The following is a 22151-nucleotide window of genomic DNA, read 5'->3' as shown; positions in this document are numbered from 1 at the left end:
CATCGCCCGCTTCAGCATTGGCTAAACACCCGGCGTCTCGCCGGGCTTGGGCCACAGGCCGCCAGCCAATCAGAGTGACTCAGACCTGTATTTCAGCTCTGCAGCCCTGGACAGTGGCCGAGTGGTATCAGCGGGAGTGATGATGGGAGCTGTATCTCGCCGTAAAGTCATCTTGACAGAGGCGCCCAACACGGGTTGGGGCGGTCTGCGAGGGCTCTCCGGTTTTTGGCCTATGGTCAGTTCAGGAAAAGCTCCTTCACATAAATTGTCTGGAAATGATAGCGGTCGAGCACGCTCGTGCGCTTCCTCCCGATCATTCAGGGTCACCACGCCCTGGTCCGCTCGGACAACAGGTCTGTGGTATCCTATCTAAACCGCCAGGGCGGTGTCAGATCCAGGAACCTCTTCCATCTGACCTAAACGCATACTGAGTTGGTCCCAGCGCCACCTGCACTCGCTGAGGGCGACGCGACGTGCCAGGCCACCTGAACGACGGCCCAGACAGACTGTCCAGAGACAATATTCCCCAGGGAATGGTCCCTGCACGCTCAAACAGTCCAGACGTTATGGCGCATATTCGGCAGAGCAGAGATAGACCTCTTTGTGTCAGAAGAGAACTCTCACTGCCCAATATTTTTCTCGAGCGAGGACGCAGCTGGCCCAGGACTGGCCCAACCGCCCGCTTTACGCCTTCCCTCCCGTCTCGCTATTGCCACAGGTAAAGCAGAGGATCAGGGAACGCGCCACTCGGTGCTCCTCATAGCCCCGGCTGGGAGAATCAAACATGGTTCCCGGAGCTTACGCAGCTGTCACTGACAGCGCGTGGCCCATCCCAGTGAGAGCAGATCTCCTCTCGCAAGCTCGCGGAACGATCTGGCATCCCCACCCAGAGCTGGGCGCTACACGTGGGTGATCAACGACTACCCGTCGCTTTGCCAGAAGGAGTAATAAACACCATCATACACGCTAGAGCCCCTCCACGAGAAGACTCTATGCGTCAAAATGGTCTGTGTTTTCAAAATGGTGCATCGACAGAGACCTGGACCCACGGACATGTGGGGTGTCGCCGCTGCTCGTGTTTTTACAAGAGCTGCTGGATAAGGGCAGATCCCCATCCACGCTCAAAGTGTACGTGGCGGCCGTCGCGGCGTTCGCTGAACCCCTGCACGGCCAGTCACAGGGTAAAAACGAGCTGGTCATCCGCTTCCTCAGGGGAGCTAGAAGGATGAACCCTCCGCGCCCCCCATCGGTTCCTATCTGGGACCTTTCTATAGTTCTCGAAGCTATGAAAGCCCCCCCTTTCGAACCGCTTCAGTCCGTGGATGTGAAACACCTCTCACTTAAAACTGTTTTTCTAACTGCCCTATCATCTGTTAAACGGGTGGGAGATCTTCACGCGCTATCTGTCAGCGCTGCGTGTCTTGAGTTTGGACCAAGTGACTCCAAGGTCATTTTAAAGCCTAGACACGGCTGCGTCCCCAAGGTGGTCGGTACACCTTTCAGAGCACAGATCATTTCCTTGTCGGCGCTACCAGCATCTGATAGCGAACGCGACGCCAATCTCCTTTGCCCAGTCAGAGCACTGAGATTGTATACTGCGCGCTCGCGATCTTTCAGAAGCTCCGAGCAGCTTTTCGCTTCGCTCGAGGGCGCACCAAAGGTCTCGCCGCTCGAAACAGACACTGTCCAGATGGATAGTGGACGCTATTGCTGCCGCGTGCGCGTCAAAGACCTACCATGCCCGCTAGGCATTAAGGCTCACTCCACTAGAGGCATGGCCTCCTCGTGGGCATGGTCCAGCGGCATTTCCATTCACGACATATGTGTGGCAGCGGGCTGGGCTTCCCTCCACCTTTGTCAGATTTTACAATCTGGAAGTACCCGCTCTGCAGGCTAAACTGCTAGCGGTTTAATCACGCTACAGCTCCCTGGTGAGCTGCATTAATGGGACACAGTCCACACAGACCGGCACCGCCGCTCTGTCTATGTGCTTATGTACTACACACTCTGGCCCGCACTCTTGCCGGCCAAATATTAATTCCCCACTCACAAGGGCTCCCCGGGTCCCCTTAATTCCCTGGGGCTCATGCAGTGGATGCTTGGCGCGCACGGCGTTGACAAAGGGTTCCGTGAGCGTAAGCTAGCTTACGTAATACTGAGAGAACCTCTCGTAAGAGAATGAATCGGTTACTAACGTAACCTCGGTTCTCTCTAGATGAGGGAACGAGTATTGCGTAACCGCCGCGTGCTTCGCGCCACGAGCGATTTTTCGCTTCATTCAATGAAAACCAGGGTTCCAGCCTACGAACTACGCTTATATGCACTCTAGTCACGCCCTTTTGGCGGGCTTTGATGCAGTGAGCGCGCGGACGCCTCTCATTGGATGCGAGTTCGCCCAAGCTCGTCTATAGGCTGCAGCAGTTGCCGCAGAGCAACCAATGAGCTCGCTAGCTAGCCCGCTCAAGGTCTGCAGCTGCCGCACTGCGTTGACAATGGATTCAAAATTAAGGATAATTTTTTGGCTTCAATATCTCAGAAAAGATGAATCTTTCCCGTAGCGTAAGCTAGCTTACGCAATACTCGTTCCCTCATCTAGAGAGAACCGAGGTTACGTTAGTAACCGATTCGTTTTTTATATTCAGTACTGTGCAAATATTTTAGGCACTTGTGAAAAACTTTCAAAGTGAGGATTTCTTAATAAAATAATGACATAAATAGTTTTCATTAATCAATTAATGTCATACAAGTCCAGTAAACAGAAAACGTGCTAAATCAATATTCATTGTGACCACCTTTGCCTTTAAAACATCACCAATTCTCGTACTTCCACCTAGGCACCATTTTTTTGTTCCAAGCTTCTTGGACAATTTGCCACAGTTATTTTATTTATTTAGGCTGTCTCAATTGCTTCAGTCTCTTTGTGTAATCCCAGACTGACCTGATGTTCAGTGGGGGGTTATGTGAGGGCCATGGCATCTGTTGCAGGGCTCCCTGTTCTTCTATTCTATTCACAAAAGTAATGTTTGGGAGTATAAAATTTACATTTCCTATTGACACACTAAAGCTGAAGATATAAATAATCATCTTAAAGACTAATGTTTTTGTGAAACATCTTATGTGCCTAAAACTTTTGCACAGTACTGTATATATTCTTAGAGGTTCCCTTTAATATATTATTAGTAAAAGGTAGATTATCTTTTTTCATCCTGTCTCTGGTCCTCTGTGAAATGCTCTGTTTTTTGTGCTGTACCCTTTTAGACTCACTAACATCTTTGAATCACAAACACCCACTGGCAGAACAGTTTTTTTCTAAGAATGAAAAAACGTGCAAGCGATTTACAAAATACCCTGAAAGGTCTCAGTCCTGGCAATCATTAAACGTTATACATACTGTATGTTCAAATATATGTGAAGCACACAATCAAACTACAGTTTGTCAGCATACCATTGCTACCAAACACTTATATTATTAGGCATACATGATATGGTGATTCAATAATGAGAACAGGGAAAATAGTCGCGAAGCTGTTATTATTACAATAATGAGAGTCTTATGAGAATCACTTTACAAAAAAAAACTTAAAGATCCTGAAAACGGTCTTAATTTTCTTTATGTAAATATAATTTCTTATTTCTTCCCGTTTTTGATCTAGGGGTGACATGTGACTGGGTTTCGTGAGATTTATTCAGAATTCTTTTGTCACATTTATTTTCCTTTTTTCCCTATTCCACCTCTCCTAGATTCCCCCTTTAATTTATCTCACTAAATCAAACTTCTCATCAAATAACTTGTATTACTCAAACAGAAATATGTATTCTGTGTAGTATTGTCAGGATTGTGTGTTTTTGTTTTTGTTTGTCTTTTACTTTTAATTAGTTCCATGCCATGTTTGTTCCTGTTTCCCATGTTCTTGTGTCATGTCCAAATTGGTTCATTGTTTCATTAGGTTGTTAGCAGTCTTGTTATCTTGTTTAGAGTCCTAAGTGTTCATTGGTTATCATTATCATGTGTTCTCCCAAGTCCTAGTTTTTAACCCTCATGTTTGCCATTGTCCATGGTTGAGTATTGTTGAGTAATGTTGGTTCTATGATTAAGTCAAGTCAAGTGAATTCGTTCATGTTTATGTTTTGTAGTCAAGTTTGGAGTTAGGGTTTATTGGATCTCACTTTTGTTATTAAACTGCACTTGGGTTCATCACACTTCATCATCGTCTCTGCGTCTACCTGTTGCCAGACAACGTTACAGAATACTTGACTGACCAAGATGAACCCAGCAGTTCAACTTCTTTGCCTACTCCAAGAAAACTTTTCCATTGAGGAATATGTGGAGAACTGTTGCACTCTGGCCAGCAGGGTCGATTTTTAATGAGATTGCCCTCAAGGACTGTTTTTGCTTTGGACTGAATGAGCCAGTCTCTTCCCTGATGCCAGGCCGTCAGAGTACCCACAGCCTGGCTCAGTGTATCAACCTTGCCCTACTAATATGTGGTTCATCGTTCACTGTGGGGGAGGTGAACGATGAACCACGCCCACGTCCCACGTCATGGCTGCCAAGCCAGAGTCCCACATCATGGCCGCTAAGCCAGAGTCCTCTGCCCTCTGCCCCGGAACCTCAGTATGCTCTATGCCATGCCACAGCCACGCCTCAGTGTACTACATGCCATGTCACAGCCAGTCCTCAGTGTGCTCCATGCCATGTCACAGCCATGCCTCTGTCTACTCCATGCCATGTCACAGCTGCGCCTCAGTCTGCTCTATGCCATGTCACAGCCATGCCTGAGCCTGCCATCGTCTCGGGCATGTCACAGCCATGCCTGAGCCTGCCACCGGCTCGATCATCACCCACTGAGATACCCCAGTCATGGATAACTTTCAAACCTCTGACTCCGCCTAGACCCTCCGAGCCCTGGAATCCACCATGACCTGTCAATCCCTCGAGATCATCTCAGCTCTATGTTCCCTTGGCTCCACCGCGGTCCTTCAGCTTGTCGGCTTTACCTGGGTCCCTCGTCCCTCCAGCTCCTCCTTGGCCTGTCAGTCACCTGGCTCCGCCTTGGCTCTCCGATCCTCTGACTATGCCTCGTCTCTCCGATCCTTCAGATCCACTAGGGACCTCCATCCTTACGGCTCCGCCTTGGTCCTCAGCCACACCGGCTCTGCCTCAGTCTTCCGATCCCCCAGCTCCACCTTGGTCCTCCCTGCCTCTGGCTCCACCCTGGCCCGAGTCTTTGGCTACTCTCCAGGTCTCCAGTTCTCCATGGCCATGCCTCTCGAACCTCTCATGGCTCCACCTTCCATGGCTCTGCCCCTCGAGCCTCTCATGGCTCCACCCCCCATGGGCTCCACCCTGGTCTCATGCTCCATGCCTTGTTTTCTCCCTACCATGCCCCACACCTTGTTTCACCATGTTTCCATATCCTGCGACGTAACCACATCAAGTCGCCATGTTGGTTCTATGATTAAGTCAAGTCAAGTCATGTTTTGAATCATAGTCAAGCCATGTCATGCCAAGTCAAGTTTAGTTAAGTCGTTCATGTTTGTTTTGTAGTCACATTTGAAGTTAGGGCTTATAGGATCTCACTCTTGTTATTAAACTGCAATTGGGTTCATCACACTTCATCATCGTCTCTGCGTCTACCTGTTGCCAGCCAATGTTGCAAGTATGAGTCAGAGCGATGACAAAACAAGATTTTTTTATTTGAACATTGGCAGGAAAGAGAACAAAGGAATGAGATTTGGAAGGTAATGAACAGAGAAACAGAAAAAAAAATACTGCAGGATAGGGGGAGGAAGATTTAGGGTGGATGGGTTTTTTATTTATTGTTGTTTTTAGGAAAGAATTAGAGCAGCTGTGAGTCAGTGATTTATCGTATGTGATGTCACTCAATACTCTAAGGAGCTGAGCACCTTGAGAAACAGAGCTGTGTGAACAGAGGTATACAAAGACTGCAATGACTCTTACAGTGATTCTCCTTGCTGAAATACACATATGCTGCCATCGGAAATGTGTATCTACCCACTGGATGCCCGGCCTGCTATGCCTACCCAGCGTGCACAGTCAGGGCTCCTAAGAAAAGGTCACTGCTTCTTTGATTTGTGCAAACTTGTTTGTGTGCATGAATGACATTGTGTCATTTAGAGAAGTTATTTAAGGTTATGCAAGTGTCTAATCTACATTTTTCTCCAATGATTGTATGATGGGAGAACAGTAGGTTAAAGAAAGAGGAAGTGATGAGAACAGGCACTTTGGTGAGCTCACCGCTGCGGCTGCGAAGCATCCTGGCTGAGATGCCATTTGCTCCGATAGGGGTCGTGCTGCTCAAAGGTCCTTCCACAGGACTCACCTCCCAACCAGGCTGCTTCAGCAACTCCTGCAGGGTCCTGCATAGAGAAAAGAGTAGTAATTTACCAGACCCTTGTATCCTAAGTACCTTGGTCAAGGACTCAACAGTGATAATTCAAGGCTTGTTCCTTAAGGGGCACAAACACAACTCATGTTCACCAGCCCTGAGCTTTAGTCACTACACTACACAACCCCATGAGGACAGTCAACACAAAAACAGTTAAGAATGTATGAATGACTTACAATATAGTTTTAGATGAAAACCATCTGGTTATGAATGATTTTATATATATATATATATATATATATATATATATATATATATATATAATATTATTATTATTTGCATGTTAACTGGCAAATATGAAAGATATTAATTAATATGCCATTTGTTTTTAGAAATAATAAAACATAGAAAGCCTTTGACATACATTCAAAATATATATTTACTACAGCAAAACCATTGTGATACCTGTAGACATATTTCTTTATCATCATTTCTGTTATTTGTTTTTTAAATATAACTATAATATAATTTATATTAACATTTAAAGTCAGAATTACAAGTAATTTAAATGAATTTCCTATTACTCTTAACTGCTCAATACAACTTGGTGATAAAAGTGAAATGCCAATTGTTGATCCAGGAGTATGCTGCAAGCTGGGTCGGCAGCAGATGGTTGCATAGTAAAATGTGGATGATTTCCACTTTCAAGTGTTTTTTTAGACTAATGTTTGCATCAACAAAATGTTGCCACACCCCCTATAGGCCTAGGTACCTTTGATTTAGTTAATTTGTTACATCTGCCATGTCTGTGTTGTACAGGAATGTGTGTGTGTGTATTTATCACTTTGTGGGGACCAAATGTCCCCATAAGGATAGTAAAACCCAAACTTTTGAGGAAAACAGCTTATAAATCATACTAAATTATGTTTTTTTTTTTATTATTTAAAAATGAAGAAAGTTTTCTGGGATTTTAGGGGTTAGAATATATAGTTTGTGCAGTATAAAAACCATTATGTCTATGGAAAGTCCCCATAAAACATGGAAACCCAACGCGCGTGCGTGCGCACGTGTGTGTGTGTGCGGATGCTTGTAAACAAGATGCAGTCCCAGCGAGAGACAAAAAAGTATGCGAGAGCATTTGGGAAATATGCTAAATGTAAGTGAAGTGTTTGAGAAAAAATCTAATTCATAGATGTGCAAAAAAGAAAAAATGGCATAATATCCTGTGTAAAGCCACAGTAGATGCTCGGGTCAAATTTGGCTGGTGGATGCAAAAGATGTAACAATTTTTTCATGGTTATATCTCAAGCAATTTCATGAAAACAATCTGAAGAAAAAAATGATCTTGTTAGTGAACTACGGCTCTGTGTAGTATACGCCGCTCCATCTGAAAGCAGCTGATGGCGATTTACTAATCAATGAATGCACTTTATGTTATGTGCTTTACTGACGAGATGCGCATAACAATCTCATCTGATAACGTTATATCGGTCAGCCCTATATTTAGCCATAAACTTCGGTGACAACCAGGACGTCCAATATATTTTTATATATTTTATATATATTTATACAATATATATTTACATTTCAAAAACATCAGTTTTCTAACAATATTAATGATTTATGTGACTGTTGAATGTTAATAATATCTGGTGCAATTTACCGCTGAATGTTGTGCCATGTTGACGGTCTTAGCAGGTACATGGTGACGTCATGCAGAAACTCCAACCTATGCTAGCCTGGCTCGCTCTCGCGCATCTGAGTTTTCGCTCGTGCATGATTGCGCGTCCATGTTTTTCGAATGGGTGGAGTCAGGGCCAGCGTTGGAGGAGAGAAGGTAGGACCTTATGAGTTGTGTATTTTCAAAATCTGCCGGCCGTTTTGCAAATCACATACCCCACCTTTAAATTGAAAAAAACCTTTTATTTTAACTGTGTTGAAAACAGTGAAAAAAAAGCTACAATTACCTAAATATTTTGCTTCAGAAAAGACACAATGACTTTTATGAATGGGCTCAAGTGAACCAGTGAATCGTTTATTTGAACTGGTTAATTTTTAACCATCTGAAACAAGAAGCTCTAAAATATTGAACAAGCAGATTCACTACAATGAATAGGACTGGATTTGTGAATTGCTTGTTTTAACTGATACAATGACATGAACCGTCAGAAAGAACCAATTCAATTGAATGTTTTGGACTTCCCATAAGAGAGAGAGAGAAAGAGAGAGGGCAGTTTAGGCAAATGCATTTAATGAATGTCTTGGTTTATTCGACTTTTGTGAGCAAAAAACAATATAGTGTTTAACTCGTTGTTAAAAATACCTTGTTATTAGAACAGCTACACTATTGTGAAAATAGTTGAACTATTGTCACTCTATTGTATAATGTAATAAAGTAAGTAGCTAGTTAATAGTTGAGTTTGACTACATGCAGTGCTGTGCAGACTAATTGATGCCTTGCTTGAAGAAGTGTATGTCAGCTAGAAATTCTGTCGGACTGTAGTCACTGTGACACATGCTATCAAAATACCACTAGAGCAAGTCGAGACTAGCCACCTGGCTCAGCCGGTGCAGTTCCTCCAAGCTCTGATGACGACCCAGTGATTGGCCAGGCTCTCCGATGACAATGATGACGTACGTTTCATAGACCTTATTAAATGGTTTGTACTGCAGTTTAATGTTTAGTTTTTGGATCGTAACGCTGACAAAACTTTGAAAAAAAACTCTTCAAGAACATTTAGTAGACAAAAAACACCAGACAACATGAGTTGTGGAAAATCAGATGTGATCGAGGAGATTCTTACAGCTTTATATTGTGTGTGCCATTGAAGAGATGCAAGTCTATCCCTCACAGCCTTGTTGTCATTCCTATTAAAAATCATAGATGGCGCAACCATGAATAATGTCTATGTTGGCAATGACATCCAACCCATACTACTTTTACTTCTTCTGCACAGACCTCTTTTCAACTCCCCCCACTGCAACAGGCAAATCTTGCTGATCAGTAAGGCAAGGTGCAGTTACAGGACAAACACATCTATTTACTTCCTAAAATTGATGCAGGGATTTGGCACGGCTCATCGGTTTGACCCAGAGAATGCTGCCGCCCTAGGCGACTGCCTATGCCAAGATCTACCACTTCATATCAGTAAACTACTGACATATTTCAGTGTAACATTAATGGTTCGGTGCTGTGTGCCCACAAGCCAATAATCAGCACATTGCCATATTTTATCAATACAGTGATTTATCATCATCTGGCATGTCAACAAACATTTATTGGTGCAGTATAGTCAGGCAATGAGTTCACACTCAATATGTTCTCTGAACACACTGGCTGTACTCCTTAACCATTAGACAAGTCACATTTAAAAGCAAAGTACACGTAAGCAGTTGAAATCTCTTAGGACTCTTGTTGGCATCCATAAAGACTGCAATTATAGAGGTCTGCTGATACTAATGTCTTCGATTTCACAAACACCTTTCCTGCATCCATGAGTCCTCCTGTGTGGTCTGTTCTTCAAATCCTTGACACACCATTATTGCTCTGTATCCTACAGCCTTCACTTGTATCTATGGTGAGCACTCTAAGTCTGTCCAACATCCTTAACCAACATGGACTGTGATGAGATCTAATGTGATTGTCAAGCACAAGTGCGCTGCCCCTTCGCCGGGACAATGCCATTGGCAGTAGGACACTGCAGCACAAAATAAGAACAACAGCACATCAGATTGGCATGAGAATACAGTCATCCATCACAGTCATGACTTCTAAATGCTGGAGACACTTCCATGTAGGACAGAAAGGAAACGGATTGTAGGTTAATGTAAATGGATAGGAGCAGTTGTTTTGTTGATCTCCTGTGCTGCTTCGGATATAATCTCACCCTTAGTGCTTTTGGAATTCTCATGATGGGAATAAAACTGAACTCATGTTTGAGTATATGACAAACATCATCTGTTTGTTCTAGGTCTCCCGGGGGGTTCACACCTGTTGGTAATTGGACTGGGCAATCCTAAACAGTTGTCCTCTCTCAAAATGTCTAGGATAGGGGTGCATTAGCATTTTTTGGTCTCCACCACTTGGCAAGACTGTAGATTTTTGAGTGTTGTCTGTCTGCTTAATCCAGTTATTCCCAAACAAGGGTGTTTTGCCTTGTTAAACAAAAAATATATATATTTAAAAATATTAGGGATGTCAATAGATTTAAATTATTAATCGTGTAGCCAAACCTGGATAGATCACCCAAAAATCTCATTTTAAGATTTTTAGAAGAATATTTCAGCTCTGTAGGTCCTCACAATGCAAGTGAATGGCACCAATATTTTGAAGGTCCAAAAGGCACATAAAGGCAGCATAAAAGTAATCTATATGACTCCAGTGGTTAAATCCATATCTTCTGAAAGGATATGATAGATGTAGGTGAGAAACAGATCAAAATTTAAGTCCTTTTTGCTACTATAAATTCTCCTCCCTGCCCAGTAGGTGGTAATACGCACAAAGAATGTGAATCCCAACAACAAAGGAAGAAGAAAGTGAAAGTGGAGATTGAGAGTTAAAAAAAGGACTTTACAACTATACATTCAAGAAAATATTTCACAGCTATACATCAGTAATGCTTAGTAACTTGTGTAATTATTCGTCATGACAAGGCATGGTCTATTTGTTTGAGTGGTGCTTTTGCCCACAAATACAGAATCATGAAGTGCAAATGTATTTACATGATGTAAAATATGAAAAGGAGTTGTTTTCCCCCTTGATGCTGATAGAAATATGTTGAAATATGCTTACGTATTTCTTACGGCAGAGTTTCTAGAATTATGGACAAGTGCTCCAGCCATGTTAAACATGCATGCTCTTATCAGGTATATATGCTGACTGCTTTGATTTCCAGCTGTGTCTCTACCAATTAGGGCTATTATTATTATTTTTATTATTATATTATTATAATTATTTAGAGCAGATAGTGTTTCGAGTTGGTTGGTTTGGTTTTTCATAGTGATTTTACAAGATTGTCCTCATTTAGGGTGACTTTGAGAATGTCCCATGCTTATTCCCAGACAGTTGATGTCATTGACTCCAGCTTTGTGAGATTTCCTGCTGTGCTTTCACCCTTTGCCACTGTCTAAGATGCACACTAAATCCCTCAATCTGTCTCCTGCTGTGGTGCTGTCTCACTCACACACACTGAATAAAGTACCTTGCAAAAGTATTCAGAACTCTGACCAATTGTCTTATATTACTTTATTATAAATTGTGCATTGAATTTTAGTTCTGTTTGAAATTTTATTTTAAAACACTGGAACTCAAAATCAATTATTGCTAGGTGACATTGGTTTTATGTTGGGAAATATATATATTTAAAAAACTGAAATAGCTTGCTTGAATAAGTATTCAACCCCTGTGCTGTGGAAGCTGCCAGGTTACACTGATGAAAGAAATTGCCCTAACGAGGACACATTTACTTTACCATTGGCATCCACCTATGAATCATTAAAGTTGCAATCACATTTTCTGGATAAAAATCCCATTGTTGAAGGATCATTGATCAGGCTATGATTCTGAAGGAAAATGAAGGCCAAAGAGCATTCCACAGAAGTTAGAGATAAAGTAATAAAAATGCATAGATTAGAGAAAGGGTAAAAAATTATATCCAAATGTTGTATATCCTAGTGAGCAGAGTTGGATCAATAATCAGGAAGTGGAAGCTGCACCACACCTCCCAAGCACAGCCAAGAATAGGCCATCCCTCAAAACTCAGCCTAACAAAACGGAGACTGGTGAGAGATGCCACAGAGATGCCAACAATCACTTTGAAGGAGCTACAAAGTTCAGTGGTTGGGAGTAGAGTAATAGTGCACCAGTCAACCATATCAAGAGCACTGCATAACGCTGGCCTGTATGGGAGTGTGACAAGAAAGAAGGTCTTTACTCAAAATGTACCATCTGTAAGTACGTCTGGAGTTTGCCAGAAAGGATGTGAGTGACCCAGCTGTGATGTGGTAGAATGCTTTGTGGTCAGATGAGACCAAGATAGAGCTTTTTGGCCAAAACTCAAAGTGCTATGTGTGGCGCAAACCTAACACTTCCTATGCCTGAAGAAACACCATCCCTACAGTGAAGTATGGTGGCGGCGGCATCATGCTGTGGGGATGCTTCTCATCAGCAGGGACTGGGCATCTTGTCAGAATTGAAGGAAGAATGGATGTAGCAAAATATAGGGAAATACTGCAAGATAACCTGCTTCAGTCCACTAAAAAACTGAAGCTTGGGAGGAAATTCATCTTTCAGCAGGACAATGATCCCAAGCACAAGGCCAAAGCAACATTGGAGTCGCTCAAGAACAAAAAGAAAGATGTCCTACAGTGGCCCAGTCAAAGTCCTGAACTTAATCCTATTGAGAATCTGTGGCACTATTTTAAATTTGCAGTCCACAAACGTCACCCAACCAATCTGAACAACCTGGAGCACCTCTGCCGAGAAGAATGGGCCAAAATCACTCTGTCACTGTGTGCAAAGCTGTTACATATGTACTCCAAAAGACTTAAAGCATTTATTGCAGCAAAAGGTGGCTCAACCAAATATAAATTTGTGGGGGTTGAATCCTTATGTAAGATATTTACGTTTTTTTATTTTCATAAATATATTTCCGAACAAACAAACAATGTCACCTTACAATAATTGATTTTGAGTTTCAGTGTTTTAAAATAAAATATACCATTTGTAATTTGTTAATATGAGAGAGGTCAGGGGTCTGAATACTTTTGCAAGGCACTGTATGTGTTGTGGTGAGTATGCACATTCAGTGCAGGTGTGTAAGGTGTGTCTTTGTCTGAAAGACAATGGAAGTATCTACTGCAAATCAAAAGACAAAGAAAGGCGACACAGAAAAAAGATATTTGTGCTTTTCAAATAGTTTCATTAGCTGCCATTAGGTTATTGAAATTTAAATTATGGTTTATTATACTGTTCGAATTGAGTCAGAGTTCATGGTGGGGTCCCCATTTTCTCTTTTATGCCTTCATAAAAATGATGGTGTTTCTAGTTTAACTATTCATACTATTCATTTCTATTATGATTAATGAGCATGCACCCAAGACACCCAAGAGGGCGAGCTCGTTTATTGCAGCTGCTAAAAAGGGAACCCTGGGATAGCACTACTGCAGAGTCCTACCTAAGTGGCTCTGACAGCAAGCTATGCTGGATCACAAGCAATGCTATTCAACATGATTGTTTAATCACACTAGTGTCCTAATATTTTATCTTTTATTTTAGCAAATTGATGAAAACAGTGAGCATGACCTTACAAACTGTATCAGGCCTTGCTTTGTATGGACATTTATATGTCGCTGGACGCGTCTCGGCTCTGCAAAAAAAAATAAAAAATGTGTTTAGGATTATTAATTATAATGAATTCAAACACAAATTGGACAAATTGAATTCTTTAAAACTGAAACACCATTAGTATAATTAACATGTTTTAGACCAAATGCCTTAAACAGTTTATCTGATGGGGAGTTATAATTTGCTTCTCAGAACTGTCTTTCACTTAATCAAATTCATCTTAAAAACATTTTACATGTACAGATATGCATTATATTTTTACATACACTCACTAAGCACTTTATTAGGAACGGCTGATTAGAAAATTGTATGAATAAATAGGTGTACAGGTGTTACTAATAATATTGTGTTATATAGTGCTCAGTGATTGTATATAGATATCAGTAGCCTAATGAGCTTCAGTGTCTTTTTTTATTCAATGGGATAATTAATATCCTTGTCTCATTTAATTGTAATGATCATTACATTATATAATTTATTGCAGCAATATAACTGGCTGCAACGTGGTCATTCTAGTGAAAACGTGCACGGGCTGCCTTGTCTGAATTCCTCTGTGTACTTTCTTTTGTGCCCAACATGACTCTCAATCTTTGGATTCGAGTTAAGTGATTTTATCAGCAATTATTCTTAGAGTGCCGTATCTAATTATATTACAAGTGGAACAACTTGGCCTTCCTTAATGCGATGTAGAACTGAATTATTTGTGTAATGCCTAAGCCGCAGAAAGCCAATTAGTCAAATTTACATTGTGTCAACCCAATAGCCCCTCACGTCATTTACGTTATGTGCACAATTTTATTCAACATTATTAGTATTATTCCATGCTATTTTGTGTTATACCTCACTGGTATTATTGTTTACATTTATTCATTTAGCAAGCACTTTTATCCAAAAGCGAGTTACAAATGAGAAATAATACACCAAAAACAATTCATCCTAGAGGTTACAGTAGCATGAGAAGTGATACACAGTTCCAGAATTGTTCATAAGAGTACAAACTAGTACAGAGATGTATGTGAGGCAACAGAAAGAGAGTGGAATACTCATGATGTAGACTTTTGCATTATCCTCTGCACTTTTCCATATGGATACATTTACAACAAAAGTTTGGTGGATCGTTTAAAGCAATCTTTGTGTCTTCATCCCTATCCTATTCTATCGTTCTTCCACACTTTCTCTCTTTTTCACTATTTGTCTTTTATTAAGATCAGTTTCGGGTGACCACAAGAGGAGAGTTCATCCCAGAAAACATCAAATGAACGCCTGCTCACCAATAAATCATCCGTTGCACTAAAATAATGGACTTTAACTTTGCCGGTTATGTGTGGCTTTTAAAGGAAATAACGGACTAATCAGAAAAATAAAATAAAGATTAAAAAAACTGCATACATGTACATGCACAAGAAGACTTCATGTAACTTCCTCAGTATGCAAGATATCAGCAAAGCAACACAGATGAGAAGTACACACATCTGAAGCTCAGGTAATATAGGGGCTTCACTAAAATAAGTGTGAATTCTGCTCAAAAGATTTCATTTGTGCTTATTTAAAACTTTTGTGTATAAGTTTAAGTAAGAATGGTCATTCTGTTCTCTCTCACGCTTTCAAAAATCTGAATTGACATGTATGTGAATCAGGGACATCATGCACCGATTCTTTTTTTATATATATACTTTATTGTGTCTTTCCATTCAATACCTTTCTTATTGCATTGTACAATCCCTTAACATTCCTTTTTATAAAGACGCCATTATTTTTCTAATTTTCTTCTTATTTTTATGTGTTAATAATTGTCCCACCACAATACACTTTTCAAATTGAAAAAAAGAAATCAATTTACAATTAAGCAAATAAGTTAATGTATACAGTATGTCCAAAAGTGAACTTGTATGCACATACTTGTATAATACGCCTATACACATAATACATGAACATAATACATAAATGTAGTACATAAACACATATATACAAACATAAAAAAGGGGGAGCTTTATAAAAAATAATTTTGTCTATTATTTATTTACTTTCTTATCTTCCTACTTATACATTAATTTCAATGGTGCCCATCTTTTTTCAAAAATCTCTTTTATCATTAATTTAATGTTATCATCTAACAAAACTAACTCTAGCCAATCTTTTCAGACAGGGGATTCTTGTCTTCTCCAGAGTCTTGTTATTGCTTTAAGTGCTGTAATTCTCACTATTTTAAATAAATATAACTCATCTCTATTAAGAACCGTAGGACATATTCCTAAAATTATATTTTGCACTTTTATTATGTGTGATTTCTTAAAAGTTTGTTCCATTGTCTGAATGACTTCTGTCCAGAATACTTTTATTTTTTTGCAAGAGTAAAACATATGTGTATGATGAGCTTGAGCTCACCACACCCTCTCCAACATCCTACAAATATTGTTTTTTCTAATTTATTCATTGAGATCAATGTAAAAGTGCAAGCCAATTTGCACTGTAAAATGTGATAACCTGCAATTATTAATTTAAGGTGCAATTTCTACCTGATCTAACCCTTAAAAATCTAATTTTGTTGGTTTAACCTAAAGTTTTCAGGTTGTTTCAGTCATGTTAAATAATACTTTTGACTTGAATCAAAGTAGTTAATTTGAAGCATATGAGAATGAAGGAAATTTTTTTCAGTGTACTGTTACAGTTTTTGCTTATCATGCAAGGGGACCAGGTACAAATCCCAACATGAACTAAGCAAAATTGCAGCTAGTAATCACCGTGCATTTTTGTAGTACAAACAGATTTTGCATTTTGACGAAACCTCTTTTGTTCCACTGGATAAAGACATATGAGTTTGAAGCAACATGAGGTCAAACTTTTCAGTTTAAAGCAAATAATCTGTGGGACTGTAGCATGACTCAATTGGACTGACCAAGATTCAATGTCTGAATGTGAGTGATTTCTGCCACCGTTTTAGACATTCATAGACATTAAAACATGCAACATCTTTATCCATATATCAAAATCCACTTGATTAAAGAATCTGATGGGGCATGTGGTTGTAATGTGGAAGAGGTTTACAAAGACTGTTTTGATAAATGTGGAGTCCCCATTGAAAGCCAGCAGCCATAAAAGAAGATGAGAGAAAATGCACTGAGAGAAGAAAGATAAAGAGAGAGGTTAGAAATGAAAAGGTGACAATGAGAAGCATCTATACAAAGATTTGAATGTGCCAGTGAATTTCCTTTGCACTCTACTCTTGAATGCTGTTGATTCTTGCCTTATCTGGGTGTGACCAAAGGGTCTCACACTATACAAAGTGATATCTCAAAAGACCTTGGCCCCTCAGGACACCCATACTGCAAATCTGAGAGCGTACTCTGCTGCTCAGCATGCTAATGACTTTTTATAACTGTGGATGGGATATTGTATGGCACAGAATCTTGCCTTTGGCCACAGCATGCTCTTTAAGCTGAGATCTGAACCATGTACATTCTCCCAAAGTATCACTGCTGTAATCCACAATGAATCATGTCTTACATTGTCTGTGTTGTCTATGTTATTTCCTACCCTCATTTTATGACCTTCTTTGTTCGGCAGTGGCATATACTGTATTTCAAGGAAAATAAGCAATTTTCTGTGCTTACATAGCAATACCAGAACTTTGACCAACATACTGTATTCGAGTGAAATTTAGAATTAAATACAAATGTTTGATGTTCTTTTTTATGGTGAGAATTGACATTTTTATAAATATGTTCTCTAGAGCTGTGAAGTGCAGCCATATCCTCAAAAAGAGTTAATCTGTAGAAAAGTTGCTTAAAGCAGAGTGTTAATCTCAGGAGAACTCTTAATCTTGTAAAAATAGTTAATCTGGTGTGCAGTGTTCAGCATGTGGGAAATGCTCTATCTGGGAGAGGTGTTAATCTCAGAAAAGTGCTAATCTTCGGATGAATGCTTTCGTCTTGGAAGTGTGTTCATCTCGATGGGGGTATTTGCGTTATTGGGTCATTTCATGTCTAAAATGGGGAGGGTTACTGCAGAACGCTGGTAGAATTATAAATTCTCTGTATTTTCTTTCATTGCACATGACAGGTAATTTGATATACATAAAAGGATTTTATATATCTTGAATGGTGAGAAAAACAAGTGCAATTTGAACACAGACCAGACCGAGAATGGAGGAATGAGATTTGGAGGGAAAGGAACGGAGAAGGAGAACTGGGTGTTGAGAAAAGAAAGATGAACTATATAAGGTGGATGGTGGAAGCTTTATCCACGTTCAACCCTGTGTTCATCCAATATGCCATTTTTTTTAAATTGTTATAGATTTAAAGATTTAGCGCAAAATGCCACGCAGCTAAATACAATGTACACTAATGTGTAAAATAGCACAACATTTTTATTAGAAATCTTAGATTCACTGTGCAAATTTGCCAGTGATGGGCAGCATCAAAAAAGCGAAGCTATTAGCTTAACTGCATCTCTGAGTAGTGAGGTGGTTGCTCTGCTACATTTTATATGTAGCAAAGTCATATTTTTGACTAGATTATAGCGTTGACAAAAGCTACACCGCTACATCATGCCAGTGTTTACTAATGCCAGTTTTGAATCAGAACTAAAGATGTCCGATCACAAATGAATCGCTCATTTGTGTCAGTTGTTTACAATGAATTTGTCACATGTGATAGGAAAGCGGTCTGGATCGGTTTGCAATTCAATCTGAATGGCTCAGAAAGCATGCACTTGTGCTGCTGGATCATTTAGCGCAGGCTCTCATTTGTCAACAAGCTTATGGAATATTTAATAACACGTCAAATAAAGATACTACTGGTTCCAGAGGATCTACAATCAATAAATGGAAACCAAACCAGCAAATACATCCTATCGTTTGCTAGTGATGAAAAAAGTATTTACTAAATTGAATACGTGTGCAGCTTGTGAATGAATTCTGCAGGTAAATACATTTTCCAACTAAAAGTGTTTCAAAACACTGATTAGCCTACACAAAAACACATTAAAAAAAGTACCATGACATTACCATGTTTTTGGACATGTACCATTACCTGGGAGCCCCATGTTAATACTATGATATATGAATGTGATAGTATAGCAAAGTACCATGGTATTTTTTAAATGACCGTGAAGCTCCATGTAAATACAATAGTATATGACTATGGTAATCACATATCAGTTTACCATGGTAGTAACATGCTATTCTTTGAAGCACCATGCAAATACAATACAGAATGGTACATAAATATGACAGTTGTATATCAAAGTGCATTGTTATTGCCCAGATGTGCTCACACACACACACAAAATTTGGCCTCTCATCAAAAGCTTCCAGTACATACAGTAATACAACAGCTAGACACAGAATTACAGGATAAGATGAATAGCATACTGCATGTACACAGAGTTTTTATACAGAAATGTGCAAATGAAATTACGTTTAAATTGGTATGGGTTTGTAGAGGCATTAGTGTAGATATAAAAAATGTAATGTAAAAATCAGTGATTTTACATGTTGAACACATGGGTTTGCATAGGTAGTATATTTAGTTTAAATATGAATTTACATGTTTTTTTAAGTGCACATGCGTATTGCACCTACTGTATACTTGTATAATGTATTGCACTAAACTGTAATATATGCTTTTGATAAACGTCAAGTGAATAAGTCTTTTAGGTGCTTTGTCTATACAGGATGCTCTTTGCATCTGCTATTGAAAATAAAATAAGTAGCGTAAATGTAGCAAGTTACTTTTGGTGTTTAGCTTGTAGTGTAACTTGCTACTTTTTCTGAAGGTGTAGCTTTTAGCAGTCAAGTGCATTCACTGCTAAAATCCAGTCTAATGTTCAGTTTCAGGCTGCAGATGATGTTTGAACCACTCAACATGTTTGGCAGACATGGGACAATGATAATCAGTACATAGATTCATAATATATAATGTATAATTTTGTTTGAATACGGTAGGCAGTGATTGGATTATGTTGGCCATTACGTTTAATTAGAATCAATTAATTACTTATGTAATGTCTTGTAACGTCTCAAAAAACATAATAAACAATTTGATTAAAAAAAATTATCTGACTTTCTATAACTTAATTTAAAGTTGCACAACATAGTCCTGCTGGACCTTAATTTTGTTTAGTTTTTAAGGTGCTTTTAGTTACAAATCAAAAAAGGAAATGGAAAATGCACATAGCAGTCATGCTTGGGTCTAAGGTAGTTGATGAATATTAAAATAATCTAAGGACAACAACACAAATTTCCTTTCATTGATTTCTCTTATGGAGATAACCGTTACAATTACAAAGAGACACCTTTCATTTTATTGGCTTTTGCCTGGGCAGGATTACTTGGTAAACCATACTCTCTCCAATACACTCTGAATACACTAACACACCATAAAATGTTTTTAGCTTTGTTCTAAACTCTAGTGAGCTGACTACCTAGACAGCATAGACAAACTCCCAAAGCAAAAACAAAAGGTAGGCAACATACTAATGCCTTCTATGATGCCTTATTTTAGCCAAAATCTAAGGCAGCACACCATGAGAAGGCAATCGCAAAATCTATTGTAACTGGATTAGAGAACAAAATTGGTCCAAAATGTCAATTAAGAGCCATTTGCAACTAATTAACTATTTGGACTATTTCACCCCATATTTGTGTGGTGTGTATATTTATGCTTATTAGAGTATCGTGTTATTAGCTTAGCAACATGCTAATGTCAATCTCTGGAAGCAAACTTTGGAATCAATTGTGTGTTGAGTGTCCTGTGCAATTCATTGAGGATTAACATTTGTGTGGCACGCGTTGCTGCCTATGAAGACCGTTCCAAATCAGTCAGTTTAGTAAGAATGCTACCTTAGAAGAAGTATGACTCATATGTAGGCAACAAGGCAGCTCGCTAAGTTTTAGAAGAGAGCAGATATCTACTCACCTTGAGTTACTGAGGTCATTCTGGCCTCCACGGCTCTTCTCCAGCCCCAGTTTCGTGAAGATTCCCACTAGGACCATGATGGCAACCACACCACAGATGATGTACACTATCATGTGTGTGCGATCCCGCTCATGGTCTGGCTGCACCTCAGTGTTGGTGGCCACAGGTTTTCCAGTGTTGGCCCAACCGGGACTATCATAGTTGGAGCAAGAGGTCTGGTCCAGTCGTTGTTGACGGAACTGGCAGCAGAACCGGTAGAAACAGGTGCCACAACAGTACAGGAAGATACCTGCATTACAATTGAAGGGAGGGTCCCACTGGCCCATCACATCATAGTAACCTTGGCAACGGGTGCCAGTGGGTGGCACAGTATCCTCCTCTGCCTCTGCGGGTGTGGTCAAAGTTAGAGGCCCCTCTGATGTCACAGAAATCAACAAAGTATCTATGGTCTGATTAGCTGTTTGGATATCCATCTCAGTTGTAGTCTCTTCCTTTGCTTTAGTGGCTAATCCCAGAATGGCAGTGACCAGAAGATGCAGTAAAACATTATTTACTGCCATGCTTCAGTCGACACACTGTGCCCACTGATTTAACTGAGTGAAGATACCTAAATATTAAATAAATACATATTTAATAAATCTTAAAAGAAAAATACTTGAAAGTGCTGTTTAATTTTAATATTTGAATGTTATCACACAACTAATGCTGTGATATAAAATCTTTAATTTGAAATTCTATAATTTAAATAAGAATAATTTAGGGATTATAAATAAATTGAAATATATATGTGTGTGTGTGTGTGTGTGTGTGTGTGTGTGTGTGTGTGTGTGTGTGTGTGTGTGTGTGTAATGTATGGTTAACAAACTGAAATAATATTTAAGTACTTCTACAATTTAGTTTTTTAAAACAGTTCTTAAAACAGTTTCACAAAAAAAAGAAAGAAAGAAAAAGAAAAAGCATTACCTTTGTCCTTTTGAGAGAGGAAAAACTTGCTTGGGCATTTGTTGTCAAGCTTTGGTTCTGACCAGATATGCAATTCATTTGACAATTCCCATCACTGTAGTGACTTATTCTCAGTGCTGATAAGTAGTAAACTTCCCTTGTTTTTACTTTCCTTTTTACCTCTATCAATATCCACTAATTTGGCATAAAAATTCCTTGCCTCTGGAGTGCATAGCAGATAAGCCAACAGACAGTTGTTTTAATCCACAGTGATGCACTCAGAGTGGCATCTCTGAGCCTTGTGAAGAGCAACAGTTCAGGATTCAAATTAAAGCTCCTCCCATCCGATCTGAGCATATCACAGAAAGAGAGAGAGAGAGAGAGAGAGAGAGAGAGAGAGGTGGGGGAAATTATTTCCATCTAGTTGCTACTTAGTATGAAGGGAGTGACACTACTCTACTGAAGATCTGTCTTTTACATGATTGTGTTTATACATAAGTGAGCGTGATTTAGGACAATTAAGGGTTTATTGGCCAGAATCTGTAGTTGTGTATTGATATTATGTTGTATATCAGAAACCAGGGGCGATTCTAGGGT

At 39.7% G+C, this 22151-nt stretch overlaps 1 protein-coding gene across 1 annotated transcript in view; it reads right to left on the bottom strand.

Moving 5' to 3' along the window:
* Positions 1-21764, bottom strand: part of shisa8b (shisa family member 8b) — a 35686-nt gene extending 13922 nt beyond the window's left edge. The window contains exons 1-3 of the mRNA XM_052102552.1: positions 21576-21764; positions 20613-21219; positions 6260-6381 (exon numbers count right to left, since the gene is read on the bottom strand). Coding sequence (XP_051958512.1) covers positions 6260-6381; positions 20613-21172 — 682 coding nt within the window. The 5' untranslated portion in view covers positions 21173-21219; positions 21576-21764. The remainder of the gene's footprint in view (positions 1-6259; positions 6382-20612; positions 21220-21575) is intronic.
* Between the last annotated feature and the right edge of the window lie 387 nt (positions 21765-22151).

Source organism: Xyrauchen texanus, chromosome 33 (assembly GCF_025860055.1).
Source record: "Xyrauchen texanus isolate HMW12.3.18 chromosome 33, RBS_HiC_50CHRs, whole genome shotgun sequence".
Classification (NCBI taxonomy): Eukaryota; Metazoa; Chordata; class Actinopteri; order Cypriniformes; family Catostomidae; genus Xyrauchen; species Xyrauchen texanus.
Note: the sequence above shows the minus strand (reverse complement) of the source record. Positions and strands in the feature narration are given on the sequence as shown.